At 47.4% G+C, this 13755-nt stretch overlaps 1 protein-coding gene across 2 annotated transcripts in view; it reads left to right on the top strand.

The window, feature by feature from the left end:
* LSP1 (lymphocyte specific protein 1) overlaps positions 1-12798 on the top strand; it is a 51069-nt gene extending 38271 nt beyond the window's left edge. For both annotated transcript variants that reach the window (XM_072865611.1, XM_072865612.1), the window contains exons 8-11: positions 176-316; positions 1125-1205; positions 2092-2206; positions 11443-12798. In XM_072865611.1, the coding sequence (XP_072721712.1) occupies positions 176-316; positions 1125-1205; positions 2092-2181 (312 nt within the window). In that variant the 3' untranslated portion in view covers positions 2182-2206; positions 11443-12798. The remainder of the gene's footprint in view (positions 1-175; positions 317-1124; positions 1206-2091; positions 2207-11442) is intronic.
* The last annotated feature ends 957 nt before the right edge of the window (positions 12799-13755 follow it).

Below are 13755 nucleotides of genomic sequence, written 5' to 3'. Positions count from 1 at the left end.
TCCCCATCCTTGTCTCTTCATGTTCCTTGCTTAAAGGGTGGGAGCATCTGGCAGGAACTAGCGAGGCCCTACAAGTCTCCTTTTACAACCCCTCATCCCTGAGGACCTTCAATGATGGGGGCTGGGGGGGGAGCACACTCTCCCTGACAGTGATCTTTCTCCATTTATTTTCCAGACATCCACAAAGGCTCCAAAACCTGTCCGACAGCCCTCTCTCGACCTTCCCACCACGAGCATGATGGTGGCCAGCACAAAAAGCCTCTGGGAGACTGGAGAGGTCGCAGCTCAGTCTGCCGTGAAGTCCCCGCCCTGCAAGGTGCGTCACTCGCAGGACTTGCCTTGCTCGTGCGGGAAAGAGGGGCTGGCCTCTGGGCACAACTTGCATTACACTTGCCTTAGCCTGTTGGTACGGCTCATTGGTGGAGCCCGCCAGCTCTAAAGGCATTTATATTAGAGGTCCAATCTCCTTTGTCAGCGTACAAGGCCTTGCACCTCAGAGCTTTGCTTCATCTGTGCTAGGGTGCTGAATTGTTCCTTGGTGGTATAGCTAGGAAAGCCTCTGTGATGCTGGTTGAGGCTCTGCTTTGAAATGGGAATAAATTCAGCTGGTGTGGAAAATGTGTATGTCTTCTGCAGGGGCTAGGACTGAGCTCCAGTTGTTGAGCACAAAGTTGGATCTAGTACCAAGATGATAAATCTTGTAAAATTGGAAAATGCAGACAGTATTATGTATTGCTCTCAATTTCACTTTCTGGTCATTGTGAGCAAGGCTGATTCTGTAACACATGGGTTTTAAGTCTGTGTTTATGTGAGCAAAATTCCTTCCACATAAAAAAAGCCTTGATGTTAACATGTCTTAAATAGTTAACAAACTTAAGAAAATAAACATCTTGGATCTCGCATCCAGGCTCTTGTTGAAGAGAGTGAGAGAGAGGAAAATATAGGATATACTGGGAATAGGAAGAAATTTTCAGTTATGGGTTTTAGCTGCAGCTGTCAGAGGTCAGTTGATGTGATATTATAAATAAAAAAGGAGGTCAGATGCGTGGGTTTGAAAAGGATGTGAACAAAGGCATGTTCAGCAGTGTTAGCAGTGAAGGGTAACGAGGACATCATATTCTCAGGATATCGTGGCTGGAGACATCGTGAGTAAAAGAAGCCTTTGGGAACAGAAGGGCAATCCCAAACCTGAGACCAACATCAAGGTGAGTTAATACCTGTGCAAGTATAGAAGCACTTGCTCTGCTATGAAAAAGAAAAGAGCTCTTAGCTGGGTTGGAAGTATTGAGAAGATGGTGATGTTCTGTAAGGACAAGGGCTGCCTGTGTCTATCAATGCAATTGCATACCTAAGAGCTCTTCCTAACAGTGAGCTGCTATTGCTTCAGCGCTAGTAAAAATGGGGGCAAAAATCATTTTAGAACCAGTAATACTGAAGGGCGTCATGAATAGCATGTTGTTCTCAGGCCATGGGTTGGGAGCCCCAGCCTTCTAGGCTAAAATTGAACTGCAAGTATGAGTTACTTTGCTCTTGTTACGCTTTTTAATCTTGAGAGTAAAGAAAACATGCAAAATTAAGTGGAACTGAACCTAAGACATTATCAACACTTGGGGGTTTGTGCCTACTGGTACGTTTGTGGGAATGCCTATTAAAATGCAGCAAGCAGCTGCTGCTTGAACTGTCCAGGCTCGGAGAGGAAGATCAAAGTATCTTGTCTGTTCCTGCATCGGTACTGCTGCCAGTATGTGGTAAATGAAACTGGTTCTTGCCATGGGTGAAACCAACCCCGGCTTGGGGGGCCAGGGCTCTTAGATGAGCCCTCCCTCGCGATGCCTGGCATTGCATCTTCCCTTTTCTATTACACATCCTGCGCTTGCTGTGTTACCTTACGCTTGTAGAAAGTGGTGGTCAATCTGTGAGAAGAATTCACGTGGAAGGGGCCAGAAGGGAGTAGAGAGTAGGCTGTCTCCAAGCCCTCTGGGATTACAGACAACTGTACCACATGCTCCTCTGGCTTCAGTTATTTGATCTTGACTGCCTATTTGAGGGAGAAAAATGCTGACTCTGGCTCTTTCTTTCTCTCCTGTTCAGTCCACTCCTTCTGGCAAAAAGTATAAATTTGTTGCAACAGGCCACGGCCAGTACAAGAAGGTGTTGATAGATGATGCTGCAGAGAAATAGCATGCCTGGAGAACTCATTAACCAGGTAGGTGGGGTATGACCTTGCGCTGTGTAACAAACTCCTGGCACTGTTCTGGTGGGATGTTGGGGTTATTTCTGCCAGCTACACTTTGGGTGAGTTGGAAGGTACTGTATGGTAACAGCTGGAGCCTTGCTTCTGGGCAAACACCTGACTTTCTGAGCTGGAAGGGAGTGGGTGCACAGTGGGGGTTTGTTTTGGTCTTTTGACTTTCTGATGCTGCTAGGAAGCTGGATACCTGTGTTAGTTTAATCTGCAGAATATGTCCCTTAGCTACTGCTGTTTGGGTGAAGATGCATTTGCCTTTGCTAGTTCAAAGGAACAGTCTATCTGCTGTTTTTTCTTATGCTCTCTTACGTTTGCAAGGAGAAGTAGATAGCTGGAGGTAATTCTGGCTGAGCATGGGGGCTGATGTACTCCTGAAATTAAGGTGCTTCTGGGGTCTAATTCCCCAATTTACTGAATTAATCAGGGGAAAAACTTTTAATCATTTCAGTAACCTCTTGGAACCAGTCCATAATAGGGTTGTAGTAGGGAGGACATGAACATCTGCTGTGCTGGGTAGACCAACAGAGCAGAAAGGACTGTCCTCTGTGTAGCAAGGGGGAAGGCAGAGCTGGGTTGCTGTCTGTGCCCTCTTGAAATGGTCTTTGGATGTCATGCTTATATTGTGTTTATGTGAATAGATATCCTGGTGTTATCTTGAGTGGATGATAGTAGAGGGTTGTGGCAATAAAGAGGAATGGTGTAGAGGGAGGTGATAACTGGTTGGATCCAACCGGGCATCATCTGGCACTGTGAGAGGAGAGGAAGTTGTCGGGTGTGAAAACAAGCTCATTCTCTTCTTTCCTACTATAAAAAAGAAGCTTTATTTCATAGCCAAGCTTATAAATAGCTCTGTCTGCTACAAAACACCTTTTGTTCCTGAATTATTCTGGCGGCTGTGTTCCTTTTTTTTTTTTTATCCTCAAGGGCCTGGCTTCTGAGTGCAGCATATTTTTTTGTTTGGGTTTTTTTTCCTTTTGTGGTGCCCATTTAGAAGAGAAGCTCTCTTGAATGCCACTTTGAGATGGGCAGCAGTACAAACCCAAGCCTGCCCAAAGCTATGTTTTCAGATGTAAAGAAGGAGGAGTCCACTGGACTTGTATCTTCAACTTGCTTCGCTGCCTGTGGCTTTCAGAAACCTATTTTAAGGTCTCCTCTTTGATCAGTCCTCTTCTTTTTCCTGAAGTCTGTTTTGATGTACCAGGTGGGATCCTACTGAGCTTCAATTCTTTATAGCAAACAGGTTTCACTAGGTTGTCAGCAGGTTTTCTTTGCCTTACCTGAGCTTCTGCAAGCAGCTCAAAGGAAAGTGCCCTCAGCTTTGATCTTTTTCCAGCATCCTTTCTTGAAAGACCAGTGACTGTTGCGGGATGTCCCCTAGGATCCACCCAGTACTCCAAACAACTACTGCACAGCACTGTTGCCCTATGGGTTCATTCACAAGGAAGGGTTTTTTGACTGTGAATAGCAAAATGACTGTGATAGCTTGGAGGATCTTGGCTTGTTTCTGTTCTTGGGTTTCTAGCTGGCTGTTTTGTATGCTGAGAGGTCCCTGCTTCCCAGCTCCTCTCTACCCTCCTGAACTATGTTCATCCTTTTTCCCTACTGCCAGATCCCTTCATGGTAGCCTTTTTGCTGTCAAACCCTTCTGGCTCACCCCCGTGTCACTCGCTCAATACCACCTTGTCAGCTTTCTAGTTGCTTAAGCACAGGTACAGTTTTTCCTCCTCCCCTCCCTTCCTGAGCTGCAGTACCTCTGAACAGGCTGTGGAGCAAGAGATTTTCTGTAAGTGGCAATCTGGGCTCTTACCAACTTCCTGAGGCTGTTTGACATTGAAAAACAATCAAACTGTGTCCAGTGGCATTTCCCTTCTCTCACTCAGCATGGCAGATCAGGCTGGGACATGCTGCAATGGTTCCCAACGCAGAACTGCTGGTGGAAATCTCTTGCCTCCAGGCATCTGTTCTCTCCTCTGTAATGCCCTCCTGCAAGGGTCTGTCTCTGCAGGACTCGCCATGCTTGCTGTATGCCTCTGCCCTTCATTCTTGGGGCAGAAGGGCTAAACCATGCAGCCAGACCTGCCTTCCTCTGCTTCCCACTGTGGGCATTGCTCTCCCCACTGGTGTTTCTCCATCTTCCATCCCTGTGCAGTGGGGCTGGGTTGTGGATGGGTGGGAAGCCCAGCAGATGCAAGACATAAGCCTTTCCTTATTGCCCTGTGTGAGTTGCTGGTTTGTTCTGGGTGGTTGTCCTCACTGCAGGACAAAGTAGATTAAAGCACAATTGCTTCTGAAACCATCTTCTCGGGCCAGATTCACTTAGCTCCCATGTGTAATCGATATTGGCTGTTCTGCTTCACACTAATGTTGTGGATCTTGTGAATGCAGACTCTTGTGCATAGGCATCCAACTATCTGTGCTATAGTAAGGTGCCATTTTATCGCTGTGTGGTAAGGTCATTATCTGCATTAGGCATTCTACATGTTTTAAGCTGCACTCTTTGATTTTGTGTTGCTGCATCTATCTTTCTCTATAGCTGTCTCTTGCAGCTTGTTGAATTATCCTGCAAAGGCTTACCTGGAATCCACTTGTGATTACTGGTGTATTTCCAACCTACCTCTTTTCAGCTTTTTCCTGGAAAACTGGGGGATTGGAGAGGTCGAAACTTTAGATACTTGGGTTATTCTTCCTTCTCATTTATTTTTCCTTGGAATAGGGAAGGGGTTACAAAACAGAGGATAAGACCAGCAAAGTGAAAACTTCAGTGATGGTTTGATTATAACTGAGCTCTTCAGATAGCATCATTGCAAAATTGGAAGACTTCAAAAAGGCAAAAGGGGCTCTTGGTTTTGTTTCTAAGTCTGTTCGCAGTTTGGCTTGGGGAAATTTTGTTTGGCTCCATATCCTCTGCACACGAAGAGAATGTAAAGAGCTGTGTATCGAGTTTCCTATTTGGACTAAACATAGCAATCCTGTATTAGCTGTGTAGGAATATCCCAGCATATGACAAAGTCCCTTGAGAAACAGAAATATCTGATCTCCAGCTTTCATGCTCATAAGCTTGGTGGTGATGGAGATGCAAAGGGTGACTGTAATGCTGGAAAGTACAGTTGTCTCTGTGGATGGACAGAGTTGGGGATTTTGTTTTAAATACCCTTTTTTCAGGACATCGGGCACCAGTAGGTATGCAACTATTATGATGTTGTCTCTGAAACTGAGACTACATGTGGTTAGCAGGAACCCCCAGAAAACAGCACCTTGTTAAATACACAGCATGGATACCCACATGCTGAAGCAGGCTCTTGCTGGTTATCATGAAAACACTAACCCCCAACTGTGCTGAAAAAAGCACTGTAAAATACATAACAGAACTTGATTACTGCAACAACATTAGTCTTCTGATTTTAGTAGACTGACCTAGGAGGACATCAAATGATGATGTCTGGTGTTTTAGGCAGGGGAACTGCTATGTGAGAGCAGGATGGATATCTTATGCTGTGCCTTGGATGAAGGGATGAGTTTCCACCTTGTTCTCAGCGAATGGGTGTGAGGTGTCCTCCACAGCACTTTCAGTGGAGAAGCTAAAGAGATGATATGTACCCTCTTTGAGTTCAGTTTCTAAGAATCCCTAGAGGAGAGGTGGAGCAACCCAGATTCCTTCATGTTGTCTCATCTACAACTGCTTTTATTTCTAGGATTTCTTTTGGTCTTAAATGAACACAATAAAATAAATTCAGATTCCATCATCCTCCTCTAAACTGTGCTTTCTCTGCAGGCAATTTGTCCTCTTCACTGTGTGCCTCCCCTCTTTCCCATATTACTGCAAATAGCGCTTGTTGGCTCTTTTTAAAACAAATGCATGTTTGTTTTCCTGGCTCCTGACCTATGGATGTAGTATGTTATGCATTTAAGCTTATATACACATGGAGAGTAACCCTTAAACCCACAGCATGAGGCTGCTGGTTTGGAAGGGTTTTATTTCATTTTATTTTTTTCCTTACACTTGGTTCTGTTGGGCAGCAAACCTAGACATAGGTGCTCTCTTGCTTGGTGCTTTGTAGAAACCTCCAGAGATGTGGGCCTGGTGGAGCAGCCTGGCTTCAGTTGACTGACCATCCTGATGCTGTTCTGTTAAAGCTCTTGGTATGCTCCTCAGCCACTTTGGGTCTAAAGCGGCCCACCTCGAACATGGTGGTGATCTTTGTCATGGGCTTGGCAGCCAGCTCCTTCAGTTTCCGGGCATCGAAGCGTGGCTTATGTAGAAGGATGGGTAAGCGGTGGGGAAGAAAGAAACCGCCTTCCTTCCGCAGCTTCTTCTCTTCTGCTTGCTGCTTTCTCTCTTTGTGGACTGTCATCTGGTATAAAATAGCATCCCACATTCTTGTGGCCCTTGATTTAAACAGCCTGCAGTCTTGACTGATGATTGCTTGAGAGCTGTCCTTCTCCTTGCTCCCTTCCTCCTCTCCCAGCTTTTCCAGCTCGGGCTCTGGGAAGCTGGGTGCTTCTGGCTGCACCATCAAGTGCTTCCTGAGGCGATGCCAGCCACCAGCATTGGCTCCAGGAGGTCTTGCATCTTCTACTGATGGTAGTGCTGGCTCAGCTTTGAGGGGAGGGCTGGTGTTTGGTAAGCTGGGGGTCATATGAGGTTGAATGACATGTTCTGCCTTGGTGTCTGTGGAGGTGGCCCCTGTACTGTCAGCTTGTGCTGGGGTTGCTGTCTCTGGGTGTGCTTGCCTCCAAGGAGTGCTGGGTGTTGACGGTTTTAGGATGTTGCCATCTTGCTTGGGTAATTCAGGAGCTCTCTCTGATCCAGATGTTTCTGTGTCACTTCCATGGGTCGTAGGCTTATTGGCATGGGCATCGGAGGTGCTGGGCTTGGGTGAAGGGGCCTTGATGGACTCTTCAGTAGGAGCAGGCTTGGGCTCTTTAGGAGGCTCTGCCTTTCCAGCAGAAAGGAGGGAAAGCTCCAGTGTGGGAGCTGTGGCCTTGCTGTCATTGAGTGGGGCAGGTATCTGCCCTGGAGATGGTTCAGAGAGGCTTGCTTCAGCAGCTGGGGAAGAAGGCGTTTTGTCTTCACGGCTGATGGTTGCTTGGGTCTGATTTGACATGGGTGTCTTAGCCCTGGGTGGCTTGACACTGTGGAAATAAGTGTGCACCTTGGTGACATAGGTAAGGTTTGGTGCCCTTTCTTTACTGGGTGTAGTGGAAGGAGGAGGCTGGGGGAAAACAAATATGGAAGGGTTGCCTGGAGAGGGAAGCTGGGTGTCCATGCCTTCAGGCTGCTGTGGAGTCTCAGGAGCACCTGGCTTGTGTAGCATGGGCATAGCTGGGGAGGTTGTGAGCCTGAGGTGTTCAGCAATGCGCCTCTGCTCAGTGACCTTCAGCGTGAAAGGCTTGCTCTTTCGGAAAGGGGAGGGGACACAGTGGGTGACGGGCTTGACAGAGAGGCGGGTTGGGAGGCTGGTGGAGGGGGGTGCTGTGGTTTCAGGGGTTTCTGCTGGGGGAGCACTTTCATTGTGCTCTAGGTCAGGGCTGGCCTCGTTCACAGGTGAGAGGCTGGACCGAAAGGACTTGGCTTGCTCTGAAGCTAGGACGGTGCTTTTCTTGGCTGCCTTCTTCAGCAGCCGCTGGAGCTGCAGGTTGTCCTTCCCGGGCTTTGGTAGGGTAGGAGGGGGAGAAAGGTGGTGGCAGATGGGAGCAGGCTGGATGGAGGATGATACTGTTATCAGCATTGTCATCTCCTGGAAGAAAACACAAAGCTTAGAGTTGGCATGGGCTTAGCCTTGGGCTAGACTCCGAGGTATTCAGACATAAGGCTTCCTCTTCCTCTCTCCAAAAGCTATGAGTATAGAGTCAGTATTGTGGCAGAAGAGCATCAGCCTTGGTTTCCTTAGTCTCCCAAGGTAGCCTCAGCCAGTCTTGAGGGTGGTGTGGCAGGGCAAGAGTTGTACTGGGGGGAAGATGTATTGCCAAACCTGGAGCCTTCCTGCTCCTGGCGTTAGCACAAAATCCAGTGAGAGCTCCTTGGGACCCCAGACATTCGTGTCTTGGCAAGTCCTAACAGGATTTGGAAGGAAATGTCAAGAGAAACAGAGCAGGTCTGAAATTTTTAAGCTTTGAAACATTCTCCAGAGGCACAAATCAGGAATGTTTCATGGCTTTCCAAATTCCAGTTATTAATACTCTGATACAATGTTATGTACAACAGAACAGCCATAAACTACATGTGTCATTTGAGTCAAAGTCAACGCTGGCCTTGATTGATTTCAGCTGGCAGAAAGACATCCCCATGAAATGCAGGACTTAAAAGCTGCATTTATCTGATGAGAAAGTGCTTTGTCACAACACTAACTCTGACTGGTGTTTCTTTGCTGTGTCAAGCACAGCGGCAACCTTCTCTTTCTGTGCTTAAATTAAGACAAAACCTAGTTTTCTCTTTCCCTTGGGGAGCATTGCCACTGTCCTCCCTGTATCACCCATTCTTCAGTGAAACAGAAATGGGTTGTGGTCTGTGTTGGGTCTTATCCCCAATAGCAATTGCAGCTGGACCCCCTTTGGCCAACACTGTGCTGCTCCTGGAGGGATGCATGACTCCTTTTCCTGCTCTCTGTTGCTAACTCACCACCATCTTTCTGGTGAGCACCAGTCAGATTTCCTGCAGTCAAGCTAAGGGTCTGTGTTGGGGATGGAAAGATAAAACTAGCCTGTTCTCCTCTTTCTCTTCCTGAGCAAGGCTGGGGAACACCAAGCACCCTGCCATGACTCTTTGGCAGCCCCAAAAAAGAAATTTGACTCTGCCCTGGCTCTCACTCAGCACAGAGTTGCTGAGTTTTGCTATGAAATGAGGCATAAATCACTGAGCCCCTTAATCCCTGGTGCTGGATGCAACTGAGCATCCTGAAATGAGGAAGAGGAGGTAGGGTGATGTCAGGGTTGCCCATGAGGGGCTATTGCATGTGCTCTGCTCGGTTCCTGGTAGCTCCCAACGTGCTTTGGTTAGTGTGGGTGTGTAGTGCGATACCTACTGTGTAGGAAAGTTATCCCAAGTAAAACTCTCAAAAGCACAGAACAGCTATTTGCACTTGAGTGCCTGGTGTTGTCTTTGGGCTTGCAGTGCTGCTGTCAGCACTGGGCTGGGAAGCTGATCTGTACTGAGCAAGCAGGTGGTGTATCTGCTAAAACTGATTGTGGATGGGGGAAAGAAGGATGACTCCCCCCCCCCCCCCAAAAAAAAAAAAAACTAAAACAAAAGGCAGCAGCAAATGAAAGCACTGAAGAGGTGGCATGTGAGGTCCCACTGTTTTGGCGAGGGGCTCGGAGGGGATTTGTGCCAGCTGAGGGTGACAACTGTTGGGCATTCCCAGTGGCTTATCAGCTTCATGCCTTAGGCACAAGGCTGGGATTAGGACTTGCTCTATTCCAAGAGCTACCCTTAGAAACAAGTCTGCACTGGCCCAAAAAAAGGCTGAGAGCCCATTCCTTTATCATATACCTGCTCTTTTCCCCAGCCCTGTGGATATTCTAGATTCTTCTGGGTCAGAAAGCCAAAATGCCTCAGTTGGAGAGCTGCATACTTGCTCTTATGCAACGCTGCTCTGGTTCTTTTTGTATAGGAATTGGTAATTGCTTGGGTGATTTTTATCTGCTGCAAGGTGAGCTAGTACATGCATCTGATGTTAGGATTGATTGTGGAATGATTTCATCTGCTCCTCTTTAATGTGGTCCCATCGACAGTGTGTACTACAAGATGAGCTGTGGTCTAGCAGCACTGGTAAGCCAGAATTATAAGGTTGACCTGCTTCAGGTTTGTTGTGCTGGGAATACTAATGAGGCGGGGCAGTGAACTTCCCAACTACTGATCAGCTCTTTGAGTGTTTTCCTTGTCTTACGGACTGCTGCACCCCAGAAAAATGCAGCTTCCCACATGGGTCAGAGCAGGATCTTGCCTGGGATTTGCTGCAAACTGCCAGATGCTACTGAGGAGGTCATGGGGGTTCTTGGAGTGGGAAATTTAGATATAATCTGCATGCACCAGGAAACTTTCCCTCTGTTCCCAATGTTAGAGGCTGCTTTGTGCCCTATAACCTCAAGATTTGTGGTCTCTTACAATAGTCTGTGTTCTTAAAATCACTCTTGCTACTATCTCAGCATCCCATCTGATTTGAAACCTGCTGTGCTGTGGGTCTTGGAGACCTTGTGGGTGGTAACTTCCACAGCATGTGACTGTGCCAGAGTCTGTGTATTTGACTAGTGAGACAGAGAGATACTAAGAGACAGCAAAAGGAAATCAGCTCTTAATTTATTTGCCTTCCCTGTCATGCTTGGCTTTGTTTGAGTCTCCTTCAGAGCTTTGTGTGCTCAGGAGAAGCTCCACAACAAGCAAGATTTGTGAGCATCTTTCCCCTTGCTGTGTAATGAAGCAAAAGCAAAGGGACAGATGGACTTGCTTTATTGCCAGTGGAAAGGCCAGAGCTGAAAACCCAGGGACAACAGGGAAAATACTGCCTGAGAAACTTGGGTCGGTTTGTCATAAGCTGGAAGGAAATTGAGCTAGAAGCTGAGTCAAGAGGCTTTCAGAGGGTTAAGTTTCCCTGCTGCTGGTTGAGTGCCTGTGGGTGGAGGGGAGATCACCCACTCTTGGACCCCAGCTGTTCTTCTGGACTCCGCTCCATATGCAATCAACTCCAAACTGGGAATGGTGGGGAGAGTGTCGGCATGGAGGAGTCATTTATCATGTGATGGAAAAGTCATTTGCGTGCTGGAGTCCCTCAGCTGCACCAGCTGTTAGGTGCGGAGCAGACTGAGAGCTGCAGGAACCCGATACCACTGCAGATGGTCCCAAGTGGAGAGCTGCGACTGCCAGAGGCTGTAGGAACATACTCTATGCTTTAGTGGCTTTCTTGGGCTTGAAGGAAACCTGCTAATCTCCTCCTTGGAGCACTTCCTTCCCTCTGCCTGGGCAGTCGTGACGTCTGCTGGGCATGCAGCCCTTGGCATCTGGTCTGCCATGGGCACATAGCATGGTTGGCTGTCCTGCAGTGCTGAAGCTTCATGGGCTGATTCACAGGGCTTTGTGGAAATGGGTGGGAGAAAACCAGCTGTAATTGCTAGACAAGATGCTGCCCCTGTACAGCCCAGGGTATAGTTCATGGCAGGCCAAACAGTATGCATAAATTTGTTGTTTTCTTGTCTTGCAGCTGAGCTTGGTCCTGGCTGGATGCAACCCTCAATGCCACTATTTCCTCTGCTCCACAGAAGATAATTGAAGGATGTTTCTCTTCTCCTCCTGCCTGATGTCAGTCTGCTTCAGTACAGCCTGACTCCTCTCGGGGTGTGAGCAATACCCCATGCTGCCTCCGGTTGGATGAAAGGAACTAGATCAGCTGGCAAAACCCATCCCTGTTTTAACCTTCTACATGACTCTCTAGCTTTTTTATTTTTTATCTGGCTCTGCTATGGAGATGGGATGCTGTGGCTTTGCTCCCTCTCTCCCTCTCTTCTTTGTCAACTGTTGGAAGAGGGGGATCTGCTGCAGGGCTTTTGCTACATGATGAAGAATTTCTACTTTTGTGGCTCTTGGTGGCTGGGTGGTGGGAGAGAGGGAGCTCAACAGAAACCTGGTAAAAGAATCAGTGTTTGAAAGGAGGGCAATAGGCAGATTGTGAGTGTGAGGAGACTGCAAGGACCACTTGTCACACTGTTGGTTCCAGCTGTGGGTAAAGTCTTCCCCTGTTTACAATGCAGCCTCTGTCCCTCTACAATATCTGCTTTGAGGGACTTCCATCTACTCTGTGTAAATCAAATCACATTCGACTTAGTCCTGTTTTTTTCTTTAGTTCCCAGATCATCCTTTTAATCACAGTTACATACTCATGCCAAAATGTTCCTGCCGCTTTTCCATCTTGACAGTGGCAATAGCAGCTTCATTTCAAATAGCTGCTGCCTTCCTCTCACTGTCTAACATGGGTTGAAGGTCTCCTTTCCCAGGTGAGGAGTGCTGATCACTGGCATTATCTCCCTTCTTTGGGAAAGGGATTTGCTTGTTCTCTAACCTGTGGGCTGCAGTGCCAGTGACTGAAACACTTCTGAATGTCAGAGGTGGTGGGTGCGTTGATAACCTGCCTGCTATGCTCCTGGAGGTGGACAGGATATCTGGGAAATGGCTGCTTCTCATATGCTGGAAGCTGCCTCAGTGAAAAGGCATCCTAATGAGTTGTTAGGGGAGGTCAGGGCTTGCTGTGAACATGGGGAAACTGTGCCCCTAAAAGTGGCACTCTAGCCTTGGACCTGAGATCTGTAAATTGGCTCCCAGGGCTGTTTCTGAGCTCTCCCACGTCTTCATGCTTCATGGTGTTAGCATGTCCCCCATCCCTTCTTTAAAGTCTTATTCCTGCCCTTTTCCCATGTCAACATAATTTTTCAACTTGTTTCTGCTGTCCTGGAGGGAGGGCAGCTTCTCTCTCTTTCTGCATCAGTTTGCTTTCTGCTTAAATTTACTGTGTGTCCTGGATTTTTTTTTTGTAAGCATTTAATAAAATTTGAGGAAGATGTTGTAACAATGGCAACTCTGAGGATTTTGTTGATGTAGGAGTTCTTGCAGCAAAGCTGTTTTCCAAGACCTTGCAGTTCTCCACTTGAGTGGAAAGTGGAGGAGAAAAAGCAGGCTGAGCGAGAAGAAAAGGAGCTTGATGTATGCCGGAAAGGGGCTTTCTGTGTGCCTGCCCCATTTAGGAGATCCTTGTCATCTTGCTGTATTCTTCATTGTTATTGGGGGTAATTGACTGTAAAATGGGATGATTGGTGTTTGGGTGAGAGATGGAGCAGCATGCAGAAGACTTCCTAGGGAGTGATCAGCTAGGAGAAGCAGAGAGCTTAGCTCCCCAACTAATAGACCTGAGCAGCATCATAGGCTTCAACCAAAATCACTGGTGCTGTCAGCTATAAAAAATAATCCTCTATAGCCTGCTTATACAGCTGAGATGAGGTCAATATAGCTTCTGTACAGGAACCCAGCACTCTGATGAGCTGACTACCCTATCTGGAACAATCTAATGAAAAACCTTTTTATGGAGGTGATCTTCCAAGTAATAACATTTCTGTGGTGTAGAGACAGCAAATAGTTTGTGCTGTCCTCACCTATGCTTTCCTAAAGTGTTAGGAACAGGAAAGTTTTCAGATATCACTTCTTGCTGTCATCTTTTTGCTTATTGGTACCCTCACCCTCTCCATCCTCTGCTTCAGCTCCTCCTGGAGGTAGGAATTCAAGGAGTTTGTGTTCTTCAGACAGCACTGGGGAGCACGGACACCATCTGGCCCCATCTTCCTCCCTTCAGTCCTTTCTTTGCCATGCTGGGAGTTTCAAGTGAGGCCAGAGCAGTAGCAATGGGGTGTATAGAGATGCCCTGGTGTGAGGTGAAAACAGTGCTACTGTGCCCTTGCATGCAAACTGGCTGCACCAATTTGTTTCAACTCTGTTCTGTAGCTGGCTGGTGGAAAGGATGGCCAGAAAC

The sequence above is a fragment of the Ciconia boyciana genome, chromosome 6 (assembly GCF_034638445.1).
Source record: "Ciconia boyciana chromosome 6, ASM3463844v1, whole genome shotgun sequence".
Classification (NCBI taxonomy): Eukaryota; Metazoa; Chordata; class Aves; order Ciconiiformes; family Ciconiidae; genus Ciconia; species Ciconia boyciana.
This window is presented reverse-complemented; position numbering and strand designations above follow the sequence as displayed.